Genomic DNA, 14338 nt, shown 5'->3' on the forward strand with positions numbered 1-14338 from the left:
GCAATGTTTTCGGTGGATCCTGTGCTTTATGAGTTGTGGTCTGAAACGCTTGTTATGAACTGTTGTTCGCAGGATGTGGTGCTGTGCAGTGGGTGTTCCTGCGCCCTGGACCTCGCCATTACTGTGCTCGCGAACCCCGGGCAGAACATCCTGGTTCCAAGGCCAGGCTTCCCACTCTACCGCACTCTCGCGGAAAGTCTCGGAATTCACGTCAAATCCTACAATCTCAGGGTATGACTGCATTTGTCTCTGCTCATGCGACCTCAGTCCCTGAAGATGAACTGTGAATTGAATAGAATCAAAAGAGAATATTTTTAATTAACTTTGGGGCCGCGATGGGAGCCTGCGGGAGTAGGGAGCATGCAGTACGTCCAAACATCCCCTCCCATGGATTCTTAGGGGAAAAAAGAAAAACTGAAAATAGAAGGAAATATTACAGATATTCATACGAAAAAGTATGATTTTTTTTTATTTTCCATCTTGCATATTCAAGGGCTATCACCAAAAACTGCTGAAATATAATCTTCACAGCCGCTCCAAACCCAGCGGCGTCCATGAGGCCCACCTGAGCACAACCTCTAAAGTCAGTTAGAGTAGTAGATGGTTCAACATTCTCCAGGTACTCACTGTATATTCGAAACGGGGGAAAAAATTATTTCTCGACATGTCCCCCACCACCTTCGATACAATTGTCACAACGCTTTACCGGTGCGTCGAAGCCCACAGCATATAAGCCTTTTGACTGTTGTCTCAGCCATTCTGCGCCTCTGTTTCAGCCTCTTCTTAATCAGCGAAACCTTTGCCACCCAGTTGTGAGCCACTTTAAGCTACAGACACTTCCCCCTGTAAACTGGAAACATTTCATTATGGACATCCATATCCTTTGCATTGAGTTTCTTTATGCCCACAAAACAGAACGCTGGTCTTCGGTATCCTCAAGCACCGTCGCCATTATGACTACTGAAATCAGTCCCTGAACATGCGCATGCGCTTCTGCTAACTAGACTGTCATGAAGTTGGACTGTGCTGCTACCTAGTGATACCCATAGAAAACAAATTACGTCCATTATAGTTTACTTCCATTTGTGACCGTCCCCTTCGTAACATTTTGGCACGGAGCGCACAGAAAACACCGCTCATCATTGTAGTTCGATTGTTGCCGTGGGAACATGTTTGCTTTCGAAGCAGTTACTCGGTGATGGCTGCTGTATATTTGCTTGTCTCACGGTCGTTGCCTAGCAACGGGTGCACTTCCCACAATATATAAATTCTGAATGGCGGTGATAGAGTTTAATTCTTTCCTCCAGCCAGAGCGCGGCTGGGAGGTGGACACTATGCATCTGGAGCAGCAGATAGACGCCAGCACCGCGGCGCTGGTGGTCAGCAATCCGTCGAATCCCTGTGGCTCCGTGTACAGCCGGCAGCACCTGCGAGACATCCTGCAGGTGGCACGCGCCAAGTTCGTGCCAGTCATTGCCGACGAGATTTACGAGCACATGGTGAGTATGCCTAATGCTCCTACCAGACTACACGGAGAGCCGCGTCAAACGATAGACTCTGAGCCAAAGGAGGAATTGTTCATCTGGACATCGGACACTGCTGAGAGACTTGTCTCAAATCTGTTTCACTTTCAGGTATTCCCAGGGCAGACGTTCCATCCTTTGGCGTCGGTTTCAGATGACGTCCCAATTCTCGCCTGCAGCGGTATTACAAAACGGTGCGTACAGGCAAACGGAATGAAAAAAGTAACCAAGTCACAGGCACCATAATTCCAGCCCCAATGCACCACAATCTGCCGACATGTGCCCTCTGTCCCCATGTTGCTCCCCATAATATTGTCACGTGAGTGACTATAGACGGGGTTTGGATTTGTTGGATTTATTGAAAACTTACAGATCTAAAGCTATTAACGGCGACAATCTCACTGAGTTACGCACTTCAAACATCGCCGTAATTGCAGCACACACAAAGCCTTCACTAGCCGTTGCTTGGTAGGGGCTCAATTATCCATATTGATCGCCCAGAAAGGGGGGTTTCGGGGCGATATTAAGACCTAAGGGGGAGAAAGTAACAGGAAGTCTAGGATTTCGTATTATGCCGAATACTATCCAATCGGATGAGCGGAATATATAACACACGCGTCACATGCACGTGACCACTTGGAAGAGCTGAACTTCGATGGTAGAATAATATTAAAACGGATCTCAAAGAAATAGGATGAGAGGGTGTGAAGTGCATTCATCTGGCTCAGGATACGGACGCTTGTGAACACGGTAATGAGCCTCCCGGTTCCATAAAGTGCTGAAAATAGCTTGAAGAGCTAAGCAACGATTAGCTTCTCCGTGGTTTTAGATCTCTCTGAGCTATATAAACTGGCAATATCTTGATCAAAGTGTTCAGCTTATGTCTGTACGTTATTCAAGCAGCTATCTGCAGGCCATACTTCATACAAATAATAATCAGAGCTTCCTTGCAGGTTCCTGGTTCCCGGATGGAGAATGGGCTGGATCACTATTCACGACAGACATGGCATCTTCGAAACGGCAGGGGTATGTAAACACTATTTCAAGAGCCCACTGCTTACCATTTGCACCCAATTTTGCCAGGAGCCGGGATAGCTCAGTCGGTATAGCGACTAGGCAAGGGCTGGGCGGCTAGGGTTCGATTCCCGGAAAATACGATACATTTTGTGTTCTCCACAGCGTCCAGACAGGAGCCAACATATTGGGCACGTGGGATGCTTCCCTGGTAAAGCGGCACAGTCGCTACAATTCCAGTACCTCATATATCATCATTAGGGCTCGGATTTCTATGACCTAAAAACTTTGAGAATATGCATGCATTTATGCCCTAAAAATGGCAAAATATGACCTAAAATATGACAGAATGGCCCATAAAAAATAAGTAAATATTTAACAAAAATTCCTAAGAATGGCAATTTATTAAGAAGTTTACAAAGTTATTTTTTCTGAATAAATGTCTCTAAGCCATGAAGCATCCATCACAACACAATGCTGACCCTGTAAAGAGAAAACATGAAGGAAAGTACTGTTTATTTTAGCGTGAAAAGTAAAGTAAAGTGTGCCAATAGTTGCAGGTAAATAATTTGTACGGTACCTTAATCTTCCTTTTCAGTAGAGTTGCACTGAATGACAACATGCATTTTCAAATTCTCGAACTTGAAGGACCTCCGATTGTCACTAACACTGGCCTTGTATTTGGAGAAACTCCTTTCTACGTCGCAAGATGTCACAGGGGCATACTTAAAACAAGTCAAATCACTTGCGTCAAGTTCTCATTCACTGTTATCAAATTCAACTTCTTTGCCACAAAGAATGTCAGAAATTGTACACAGTGTTGAATATCCAGGATTTCGTTGGAGCACATTTTGAGATTTTGCACTAATTTTCGCAGCAACTTCGCCCTGTGCTTGATGTAGTTCACTTCCAACTTTCTTAGCAATTTGTAATGCATTGCACAGTTGCATGCCCACAGCTTCAAGTCTAATGATGGATTTTGATATCATACTGAAATTTGATTTTATGTACGCTAGATTTCTTGACGTGGTTGATGAAAACAAATTTTGTACAGTTCGAATTGAAGATGAATCATCTCTGTCAAACTTCATGACGATATTTTCAATCACACTGTAGTGTGTGCAATAATAATCTGCAGCATCGAGCCAAGTCCCCCATCGTGTTAGAATAGGCTTAGGGGGAAGGGGTAGTGATGGAGCCTCTTCTTTAAACTTCTGCAATCGAAGTGGAGCCTTAACAAAAATTTTCTTCCCATTTGCTATTAATTTATCTACATCAAAGTAGCCCTCTCGCACCTCTTCTGCTACCCTATGCAGAGCATGTGCGAGACACGTTGCAGGAATCATTTTGGGATAGAGTACCTGAAGTCCCTTTGCTGCCTTTACCATACATGGAGCGGCATCTGTTATGAAGAGGAGCACATTCTCTCGTTCTACCTTATTTGGCCACAGCAAATTCATCGCTTTGTCGAAAACAACAGCAATGGAAGAATTATTCACTTTTTCCAACACCCCACATGGCAACAGGAATATATCTCGAGGCTGGTCATCTTTCAGTATACCAACAACAACATTCGCTACAAATCTACCACTTACGTCGGTAGTTTCGTCGATAGACACCCATATTTTATTATTTCCGACACAGTTTCTTATTTTATTGATGGTAACATCGTAGCAGGAAGTGAGATAGTTCTTTCTTAATGTGGATTCGGTCGGAATGGGATGAGTTGTATATTTTTCGAGGAAGTTTCGGAAACTAGGTGTATCTACTTTATGTAATGGAATATTTGATGAAACCATCATAGTACAAAGATCCTTTGAAAACTCGGAGGCATTTCCTGATTTCGGTGAACTGGAGGATGACTTTTCAAACAACAATCGCTGTCTACTTTCCGTGGTAATTTCTCTGTTTACACAGCTTCTATGTTTAGCTGTATTGCAGTGTTGTTGCACCGTAAAACGTTTGTCTGCCGTAACTTTCACTTCACACATTTTGCAAAATAAAATTTCTCCGTCAGTACTAAAATATTTGTCACCAAACTCTTTAATAAAACCACGCAACTTCACGCTATTAGAGCACTTGACTTTAGGCATCTTGAAACTATACTGAACAACTGAAGTTATGAATACAGTACTGTATTGGACGGGTTTCGGGGAGAGGGTAGAAATTTACCGCTTTGTGGATGGAAAAATTTTTCACCAATATGCAAGAAACAAACTGGACTTCAGGTATCACTGCAGTGGAGGAGAAAAAGAGACATAGATAGATAGACAGACAGACAGACAGAGGCAGAGGTGGCAATTTCTCTTTTCAAACTGGTTGATTCTACGCCAGGTCAAGAACCGTTACCCTTCACACTGTACAGTATTCCTTCAAATCCCGTTACACAAGGCCAAATATTTCTAAGAAATGAAGTTCCAAATAACATCGTTGCCAATACTTGCAAATATATTTCTGAGCAATAAGTGAAACTCGCCTAAAATATGACCAAAAATATGATTTTATATCACTTCGGGCCCAAATATGACCTAAAGCTAAAATATGGTTCAAATATGCATTTATATGACCAATAAAAACCGTATTTTCATGTTCACAAGAGTCAGAAATGTGTTTATATTTAATTATACATGTGAAAAGATGCCAGGATAAAAATATGACATGTCATAGAAATCCGAGCCCTAATCATCGTGATGCCCAGGGAAATGTATAATCTTCAGTGGCAGCAGGTGCTGGTATTTCTCCATAAAACCGCGAGGCGCGCCACTTGCTGGCCCTATAGAAAAAGGTGACATTAAGACTGAGTTGGGATGTTGCGAGTAAAGCACCGATGGGCGATAAATGTACGCAGGCGTGGGCATTGCTGGTTAATCCTGAATGCACTCGTAAGTATCCTTTTTACTCAACCAGGAAGCAAGTTATACTGCATCCAGGGGTGCGGCATTGTCGGTTAGTGACGCAAACCGTGACGTCTTCATTATAAAGGTGCAATATTCTATTTCCAACTTACTTCCGTTATTCATAGACCAGTGGGGAATTCAGACTCGCACAGGACATTACTATATTACTTGAGGTCCTCACAGCGGTGGCTATGAAGGGTTCTATTTTCTGGCATATAACGCCTCCATATTCAGGGCCGAAGAATAAGGCGAGCAAGAAACCACCAGCGCAAAGCAGGTCGCAACCAGAGCTTGTTCATGTTCGTCCCAAAAGTCCGTTGCCTCTCAACAGACTACACGGCGTTATACGTATATCCCAGAAGACAGAACTCTTCGTTTGCTGCAAGAAGTTACCGCGTAACTGTTTATTCCGACGTGGCTCTGAAGCGCGGTGTTGCGTTGTGTTGTGAAGGTTCGAGCCGGGCTCCAGCGTCTGAGTCAGAGGATACTGGGCAGCAACACACTGGTCCAGGGGGCCCTGGCCAGCATCTTCACTAGGACTCCAGAGAAGTTCTTCCAGGACACAATTATGACGCTGCAGGTTGGTCCGCATCCCTCTCATACCTCAAGTCAGAGTTAGAGGCAGAGTTACTTTGAGACTAGCGGTTTACTGCCAATCAGTTAGTCTTGGCGTCAGACTCTTGAGGCCCACGACCAGAGATTCTTTTTCCCAACTGTACTTTGCGGTAATAGTCCTTATGTAACATCCTCTCTGACGAGAAGATGGGTTTGTCTCTTATGAATACGTTTGGCCTTTTGTCAAATGTATTGTTCGCTCATATAACGTTATTGAAAATTCTTCCTTTTGCACTACACACAAGTCCTCTGTCAGTACAGGCTTAACAGAGCAGATCATGCCTAACCTACATATCTTATGCTACAGTGGCAGCTTAGCCATTTGAACGGTCGTAAGCTTGACCACCGGCAAGTTTAAGCCGCTTATATTTTATGTGTCTGGCTTCACTTTGTCCTATACCGCGAACCTGTTCATTGTCATGATTTTGTAGGACTTTTGCTTGTCAAAGTCAAAGTCACATTGCAACTGACGGTCAGTTAGTCAGTAAGTCATGGTGTCGAGACCAGATATGTATTTCTGTTTGACAGTTACGGTCTTGTTATTGTGGGGCGCCCTCTCTAACGAGAGGACCGGTCTGTCTCTTTATATGCTGCTGGCCTTTGCCAGCGCAGTCTTTCTCGGGTCTGAGTTCCTTGGGACCCGCGACCATATTTTATTATCTCAGATTTGAGACTTCCTTTCTCATCGCTTCCTACGACTCGCAGGGTCACGGCGAAGGTATTCGACCCCGCCTCCACACGGGTTAACAAGAACATTTGCTTGTAGTTCAGGTATATACTATATAAGTATCCAGTCCGTACCTCACAGTAAACATATTACGTCTCCGCTACAAAGACAGACCGAAGTAACTGCACAAGTGGCACCTTCTGAATAAGGGTTCAGCTCCGTGAAGCTAGTTAGATTGTGTCATATATTACTTAAATATAAACAAAAACGTAAAAGCAGGTTTCTAAATAATCGCCAATTTGTGTTCTGGGGCCTATTTCAAGGACTCGGAGCTAGAATTGTCATATTCACCAGGCACCAACCTAGGATGCGTAAACTATTGAATGAAGGAAACGAATAAAATCCGTTCAACTGCTCTTGCGGTGCGAGGCGCATGCGTACTTACCGATAGAGAGGTGGCAAGCCAAATACCACTCTTTTGAATTGAAGGGACCTCATAATGTGCAAATACTTCAAAATCCCGAGAGTGAATTTTTCACCATCACAAACATGTAAGACTAGAAAGAAATATAGGAGAAGGCAAGAGTGTTAACAGCACGAATGCTTATTTAACAAATACTGGGACTTCAGTTGAAGTCTCGACTGCTCCTACAGTAGTGACTTGACTTCCTTGTCTGGAAGAGAAGACACAAACGCACGGATAAGTGACTTCCGTTTCACCGCTCAGAGTACAAACTCCGAGCGCATTTTCAAATTTCCTTTAGGGAAACAGAAATGTAAACTTCTTAAGAACATGAATATTCCCTCAATTTATGCCACTTGCTTTTATTTTTATTTCCTTTTTCGCATTCGTGGGGGGGGGGGTAGCGNTTGGTTGAGGCGCTATGCTAAAAGCTGGAAGGTCGCGGGTTCAAGTCCCGATGAGGTCATTGAATTTTTTCAATTGACCTAATCCTTCCAGCCGCACTATGGCCATGGGGTCGACTCAGCCTCTACCAGAAATGAGTACCAGGAATCTCCCTGGGGTTAAAGGGCTGTCGGCGAGTAAGGCTGACAACCTTACAGCCATCTATGAGCCGACTGTCTAGAAAATGTGGGAACCTCGACATCTCACAAACCTATGGGCCTCCACGACCTGTTACAGGGATAGCTTTACTTTTTACTCTTACTTAGGCCACGAGCATTTCCTTTCAAACCAACTTTCGTCTAGAATCTTATCAGCCAATGCTCTAGGGCAAGGGTCTCCAAACTACGGCCCGCGATATGATTTTATCCTGCCTGCGAAAGAATTGTGCAGAAATGCGCCAACTGAACTACTTTTCCAATGAGTACTGGTAAATGTGATTCCGAGCTTATTGACCTGACATATTATACTGCAGTTCGATGGCTTAGCTGTGGAAAAGTTCTTTCGCGCTTCTTTCAGCTCAGGAATGAAATTGATATATTTCTTACCGAGAAAAACCATCACGAACCACTTTTATCAGATGCTGAGTGGCTTTGGAAATTAGCATTTTTTGCTGATCTGGTGAACCATATGAACCATTTGAATTTAAAGTTGCAGGGTGAAAATAACTTTGTGTGTGATTTATTTGCACTTATCAAGGCATTCAGAGCAAAGTTGATATTTCTGGAAAGCCAAGTGAAAAATTGTAACTTTGTTCATATGCTATACTGAGCAGAGTTGCATAAAAAGGGTGAAGCAGAATTCCCTTCCTCGTTTTCAAATTTAGTCATTTCAGATTTGAAAGAACAATTTCGGAAGCGATTTTCGAATTTGGATTCCAGTGCTCAAGAAATTAGATTGTTTCAAAATCCGATTGACTGTGATGCTGCAGATGTCCCAAGTCAAATTCAAATGGAAATTATTGAACTTCAGGAAAATTATCATATTAAAGACAAATATAAGGAAGGANTACAGGGCAAATTTATCCGATAAACTTTTAAAGTCGCTACATGTGATTAGCGTTTCAAAATTTGAACCTCAATTTAATCAGATTTTAAGAATGCAAAAAGAGTTCCATCATTCTCATTAATTGTGTTATTATAATTTGTGATGAAAATATGAGCATTTGCTGCTACTGTCTGTTGTCATTAATATACGATAATTTATTCTCGCGTACTTTGTATTTAGTTTATGAAATTCTGTGCTTTCAATAAAACTCATATACCTAGAGTTATTAATTTCTCATTTTATCCGGCCCGTTGAAAGTGCTGAATTACCTAATGTGGCCCGCGGTTCGAAAAGTTTGGAGATCCCAGCTCTAGGGTAAAGATACTCCTCCCCCCCCCACACACACACACACACAGATTATCGAACTGAAACAAATTCTTTCTTGCAGTGTCACGCCAATATTGCGTACGACATGCTGAAGGGGGCTAAAGGATTGACTCCACTCATGCCGAAAGGAGCCATGTACATGATGGTAAGTAGGTCCTTGAGACAGTCCTCAACGTCATTTACATATTCCGTTCGTACCTCGCAGGAAACACATAGCTCCTCATACAAGTTCCGAGAGATTTTGTTCTCACTGTAGTCACCTTGGTTGTGACACCTTGTAGTCTTGTAGGCAGACACCAACGGGAAATACACTGCCTCCAACCAATGAAACTTTAGCATCAACCTGCAAGACTGCACGGTGCCACACTCTACAAAATCATAATGTGAACTCCTTTTCCCTTAAAAGCCCAACCGGTTAATGCTGTTTATGGAAGCAGTCACTGTTTATTGTGAGAACCATACGGAAGACACAAAGAAGACAGGAGACCGCTAAGGAGACGTAATATATAAGAAATATAATATTAAAATGAATCTTAGAGAAGCACGGTGTAGATGGGTTGAGCTGCCTCAGATTAAAATCTAACGGTGTGGGCTCCCTCCAGTAGTCGCAGTATTTCTTGCCCAGTTGAATAACTGCGGGCTCATCTGAACTGGCTGTAGTCGTATGCAAATATCTCAGCAGTTTAACTGAACCGAGTCTCGTGGCCGTAAATGCAAGGAATGCGGACTTCTGAGTTGAGTTGGCTTACTCTTCGACTCTGAATTTGGAGACAATTTGTTATACCGAAAAGGCGGGATCTCTCCGAACGGCATGCAGCCAAATAGATCGAACTCTTCAATCAAAGTTCTGATTATTTATTTTGGGGAATAATTATTTGAAGGATGAATTAAAGTGCGCAAATGAAAGTTCAATATTTTTCTTCTCAAGCTGCCCCTGCTTTCCACAGGTAGGTATAAACATGGCCGAGTTTCCAGATTTCGCGTCGGAGCTGAACTTCGTCGAGCAGATGGTCACGGAAGAGTCTGTGTTCTGCCTTCCCAGCAAGGTAGGGCAGGCAAGACGCCGCTGCACCCCCATAGCAACAGCAGCTTCACACAATTACCCTCTCATATGCTGCTGACTTTAATTAAGTAAACATGGGCTACTTCTGTAGCTACTTCTTTTGCATGCATGGACGAGGCATCTCCCTCCTCCAGGGACGGATTTCGAAAAAAAAAATAACATTTTTATTCTATCCAAAGTATGCCCCCATCCCAGTAGCGACACCCGTGCTACCATGTTACCTCACATTGTTCTGTTTTGTCCGTTATTTAACGGTGATTCCCTTCTCGATTCCATATAGAGTCGGATGACAGGACGCTTAATTGGAAGGATTTGGAAAGAAGCAGTCATGGCCTAATCTAGGCACAATCCCGACACTGCTTTGAGGAACTGAGAAACCCGCGAAAGCCCTCAGTCGAGGCAAGATTCACATGTCCAGAACACAAGTCTACACGCTGAACATCAGTCGCTTCTACACCAACGACTTATTTACTTAAACTGTCTTGCACTGTTAAATTAGGAAGAAAATACTTCATTGTATCTTAGACGAACCCTTTAAAAATTTAAGGTTTGGATTTTGAATCGGACGGTTCAAGGTAAAATAAAAAAAGTGCCAACCTATCCCTGTAACAGGCAGTGGAGGTCCATAGGGTTATAAGACGTCGAGGATCCTACATTTTCTAGACAGTCGGCTCACAGATGACGATGAGGGTGTCAACCTTACGCGCCGGCCGCCCTTTAACCCCCCCCCTCAGGAAAATTCCTGAATCTCATTTCTGTTAGAGGCTGAGTCGACATCAGGGTCATAATGCTGCTGGAAGGTTTAGGTCAATTAGGTCAATTAAAAAATCCAATAATTTCAACGGGAATCGAATCCGCGACCTTCCGATTTGTAGCATAGTGCCTCAATTTGTTCTATAATAGCGAATAAAAAGAATTAAATAGTCTGGAATGCGGCACTAGAAAGCATCATCGAAGTCACTCTGACGCGTGAGGCAGTTTAAAACCACCCGTAACCTCAGTCCAATGCCTGGCTGAAAGATAACACTGATTAATTCTGCATGCAAATGTGTGGGTCACTCAGGCAATCAGCAGACTGTTTCTGTCCCATTACAGTGTTTCGACTACACAAATTACATGCGGCTGGTGCTGACGGTGCCAGAAGAACAGCTGCGAGAAGCTTGTCACAGGATCACAGCCTTCTGCAAGAGGTACCACAGACCAGAGGATGCTGATTCACATAAGGGCAACACTGATGTGGTGGAGACATGTACCAGCAACTGCAGCGCCGCCTTGAGGGAGTCTCGTGATCTCATCGTTCCCAAGGATGCCAGCATTAGTCCCTGAACATATCAGACTGCGTGTGTCCACATGTCTTCACGTGAGCATCTTATGCCCATTTTGTTGCTGAACCAGTGAGAAACCGGCCGCGTTCGTCTCGGGTCTGAACCCAGAACTGAGTACAGAGCGGGGCTGGCCCCCGTCCCAGAGTGCCTGGCAGGTGTAACAATCTCACCACAGGCCTCACGCTTGCTTATCTGTTCAGAACAATCTGTTTCCGGTTCCGGTTCGTGCTCACATTTTCTATATTTTGGGTTCTCACGGCAGTAGGCGTGCAGACTTCCGCCTTCCAGGACGTGACGCGGTGTAGTTTGGCAGATAGAAACGGACGTTTCGGGGAATTCTTAATTCGCCTTCAGACCATTCTACTCTGAAGATTTAATCACAAGGTTCCTCTGAAATAACAGCTCCTACATACCAAATTACACGGCGTAAGATCCATGAAACCTATAATATAAGTGTTTATATTCAGATCTATTCGTATGCTGAAACTTCACCATCTGTAAATGCCAGACTTATACAAGAATCTGCATGGACTACAAAAACCCAGATCTGCTAGGAACTCACAGTCCAAGAGACGTCGAAGATGATTGTGAATGGATTGTTCTTATTTCAGTGCTCAATATATTTCGAATTAAAATTTTCAGTTCAACTGAATGTGAATGTTCTCAATAACGAAAGAATAAATGTTTACATTCTATACGTGAGTTTGAGTGTGCAATGATTTACGTTGTAGGTGCGTTACCGAAGAAAATCAAGGTCACGCAGAAGTGCTTAAATCGAAGGCCTTTCTACCACACAGGCAGGTAATGTTCCTGAATTGATTTCCGTTGTGACGTTTCGCCCTATTTTGTTGCCTAAGAGTAAACATTTGTAATTTTAAGTAATAATATTTTATATTGCATTAACAGTTAATTACGTTATTATTTATTTTCTGTAACATTGGAACTCATCAGAAGTGATCTTAAACGCATTCAACCCAAGAGGTTTTGGCTTACTTATCGAGGTTATGTGAAAACATTAATAACAGAGGTGCGTCAACTGTGGACGGGTGTGAGCAGTGCTCAGGCTGGGTATCGGCTGCCGCGTGCAGCTGTTCGTGCGAGAGATCGCCGTGAATACTGCACGTCCAGTGGCTGCTTTTATGTTGATGTTCAGCATTATCGAAGAAAAAAGGAAACCGAGACCATAGTGCGTTGGTGGATGATGGAATTGTATCGTCAGCGAATGCAATATGGAAATAGACTTAAGCGAGATATAACATTTGAATTAGTGGAAGATACACTTAAAAATGTTACGCAAATGTCATTATCAGATTTCGGAAACATAACCTCATTGATCGAACCAAGAGTGAATAAAATGGACACACAATTTCGAGAAGCGACTATTGTGAGGGAGAGGATGGTTGTTACTTTGAGATTCTTAGCCACTGGAGACTCCTATACAAGCTTGCAATAACTCTTCCGACTGTCCAAACAAAGTACATCAAGAATAGTGCCCGAGGTTTGAGATGCTATCATTGAGGCCCTGAAGGAATGTATTAAGGTAAGTCAAAATAAAACATCAGATTTTCAGATTAGTGTGTATTTATTTTTCAAAGTATTGGCATGAATTAATCACTGAATTAGTGGCATTTCCAATTTCTATGCAAAGATTGAAGAAAACTATCCAATCGTTTCTTCAAGAGTTGTGGCTCCAACAGCTTCGTTCTCCTGGATTTCTTGTTGAGTTAGATAGGTAGTAGCTGATGAAACGTACCAAGGCCCAGGACCGAAAAGTGGTTTGGGGTAAAAAAATATTTAAACAATACACACAACAAAGAAGTATAATAATATAATTGGTCGAGTGAAAGAAAAATACAGGCTGTCCCATATGAGGACGAAAAAACGTAAAATAGTGCACCAACTCCGCCGTTAATTTAGCAAACCTAAAAATGTTCAAAAGATTATTTGGAACGAGACGAGCACCGCACACTTCCACGGCGTGCAGCAGAATCCCCTTTCGGTTTTCAGACGAACCTGCTAGTCCCTCGTGAAAGGGTGAAGGGCGCAAGCGTAGGGCAGGTGGAGAGGGGGAAAAGGAATGAAGGGGGGTTCCTCGTTAAGGGACATGGCAGTAGTTTCTGACGTTACACAGATGACGTTGATTGTACAGAAGCTGAGCTGGAATTGGAGTCATTATACTTCTGATCTTCGAGACTGGCTGTAATTTTTGTTATAATTCATTCATTCGTCAGTAATCTGTCCGCCGACAGGTCCACAGTCTTTTCCAAAACAGTTCCTCCACTTAATGCGATCTCAAGCTTTCTCCTTCAAATAAAAATATCCTCTTCTGCCCCCAAAGTCATCCAGCATCTTCTTACGTCTTCTTTCTCGGCTTCTGGTCACTTCTATCCGCCCCTCCGATTTGTTTTGTCTCCAGAGGAAACCTCTCGTATACATGGTATCTCTGTTTTTGGAAAGAGACTATCCAAGAAAAGTGATAATGTGGTATGAAGAAAGCAGTCTTCTGGGATTTGGCACCGTGTATATGTGGTGTTAACCGACGTTTCGGAGAAACGTATCGCCTCCATCTTCAGGGTAGAAGAAAAAATATAAGAAATCTGCAAGCGAAGAGACCGTGAGAACCGGTAAAAGCAGACTGTGACCGCCGTGAAAGCCTCAAATCTTACATGATAATGTTGTAGTTTTTCCATTTGCTTTCCACATCGCAGAACAACAGCCGTTCAAACCACTCTGGTCACGCCTGTTGCTATACGAACTTGAACCATCTCGAGCATCATTTGTTCTGTGCTTGAAGTCGCTGCTGATGACGCTGCTTCCGGCATCAGTTTTCGGTGTCTCTCTTCGTCTGATGCCTACCCTTTGACCTGTCCAGAAAGGAAGGCCCTGCCAGTAGCTACGCTACCGCTGGTGTAGCTCTCAGGGTCCTTGGCATACTCAAACCCCCTCACCACGATAA

General features: G+C 43.3%; 1 protein-coding gene across 4 annotated transcripts in view; it reads left to right on the forward strand.

Moving 5' to 3' along the window:
• The window catches only part of LOC111863805 (tyrosine aminotransferase), a 42516-nt gene that overhangs the window by 15179 nt on the left and 12999 nt on the right, over positions 1 to 14338 (forward strand). For 2 of the 4 annotated variants that reach the window (XM_023850516.2, XM_033751217.1), the window contains exons 4-11: positions 73 to 231; positions 1308 to 1499; positions 1635 to 1717; positions 2477 to 2549; positions 5886 to 6014; positions 9056 to 9139; positions 9942 to 10040; positions 11153 to 12922. In XM_023850516.2, the coding sequence (XP_023706284.1) occupies positions 73 to 231; positions 1308 to 1499; positions 1635 to 1717; positions 2477 to 2549; positions 5886 to 6014; positions 9056 to 9139; positions 9942 to 10040; positions 11153 to 11383 (1050 nt within the window). In that variant the 3' untranslated portion in view covers positions 11384 to 12922. The remainder of the gene's footprint in view (positions 1 to 72; positions 232 to 1307; positions 1500 to 1634; positions 1718 to 2476; positions 2550 to 5885; positions 6015 to 9055; positions 9140 to 9941; positions 10041 to 11152; positions 12923 to 14338) is intronic. The other 2 variants (XM_023850517.2, XM_023850518.2) reach the window with 2 other exon arrangements.

Source organism: Cryptotermes secundus, unplaced genomic scaffold (assembly GCF_002891405.2).
Source record: "Cryptotermes secundus unplaced genomic scaffold, Csec_1.0 scaffold833, whole genome shotgun sequence".
Classification (NCBI taxonomy): domain Eukaryota; kingdom Metazoa; phylum Arthropoda; class Insecta; order Blattodea; family Kalotermitidae; genus Cryptotermes; species Cryptotermes secundus.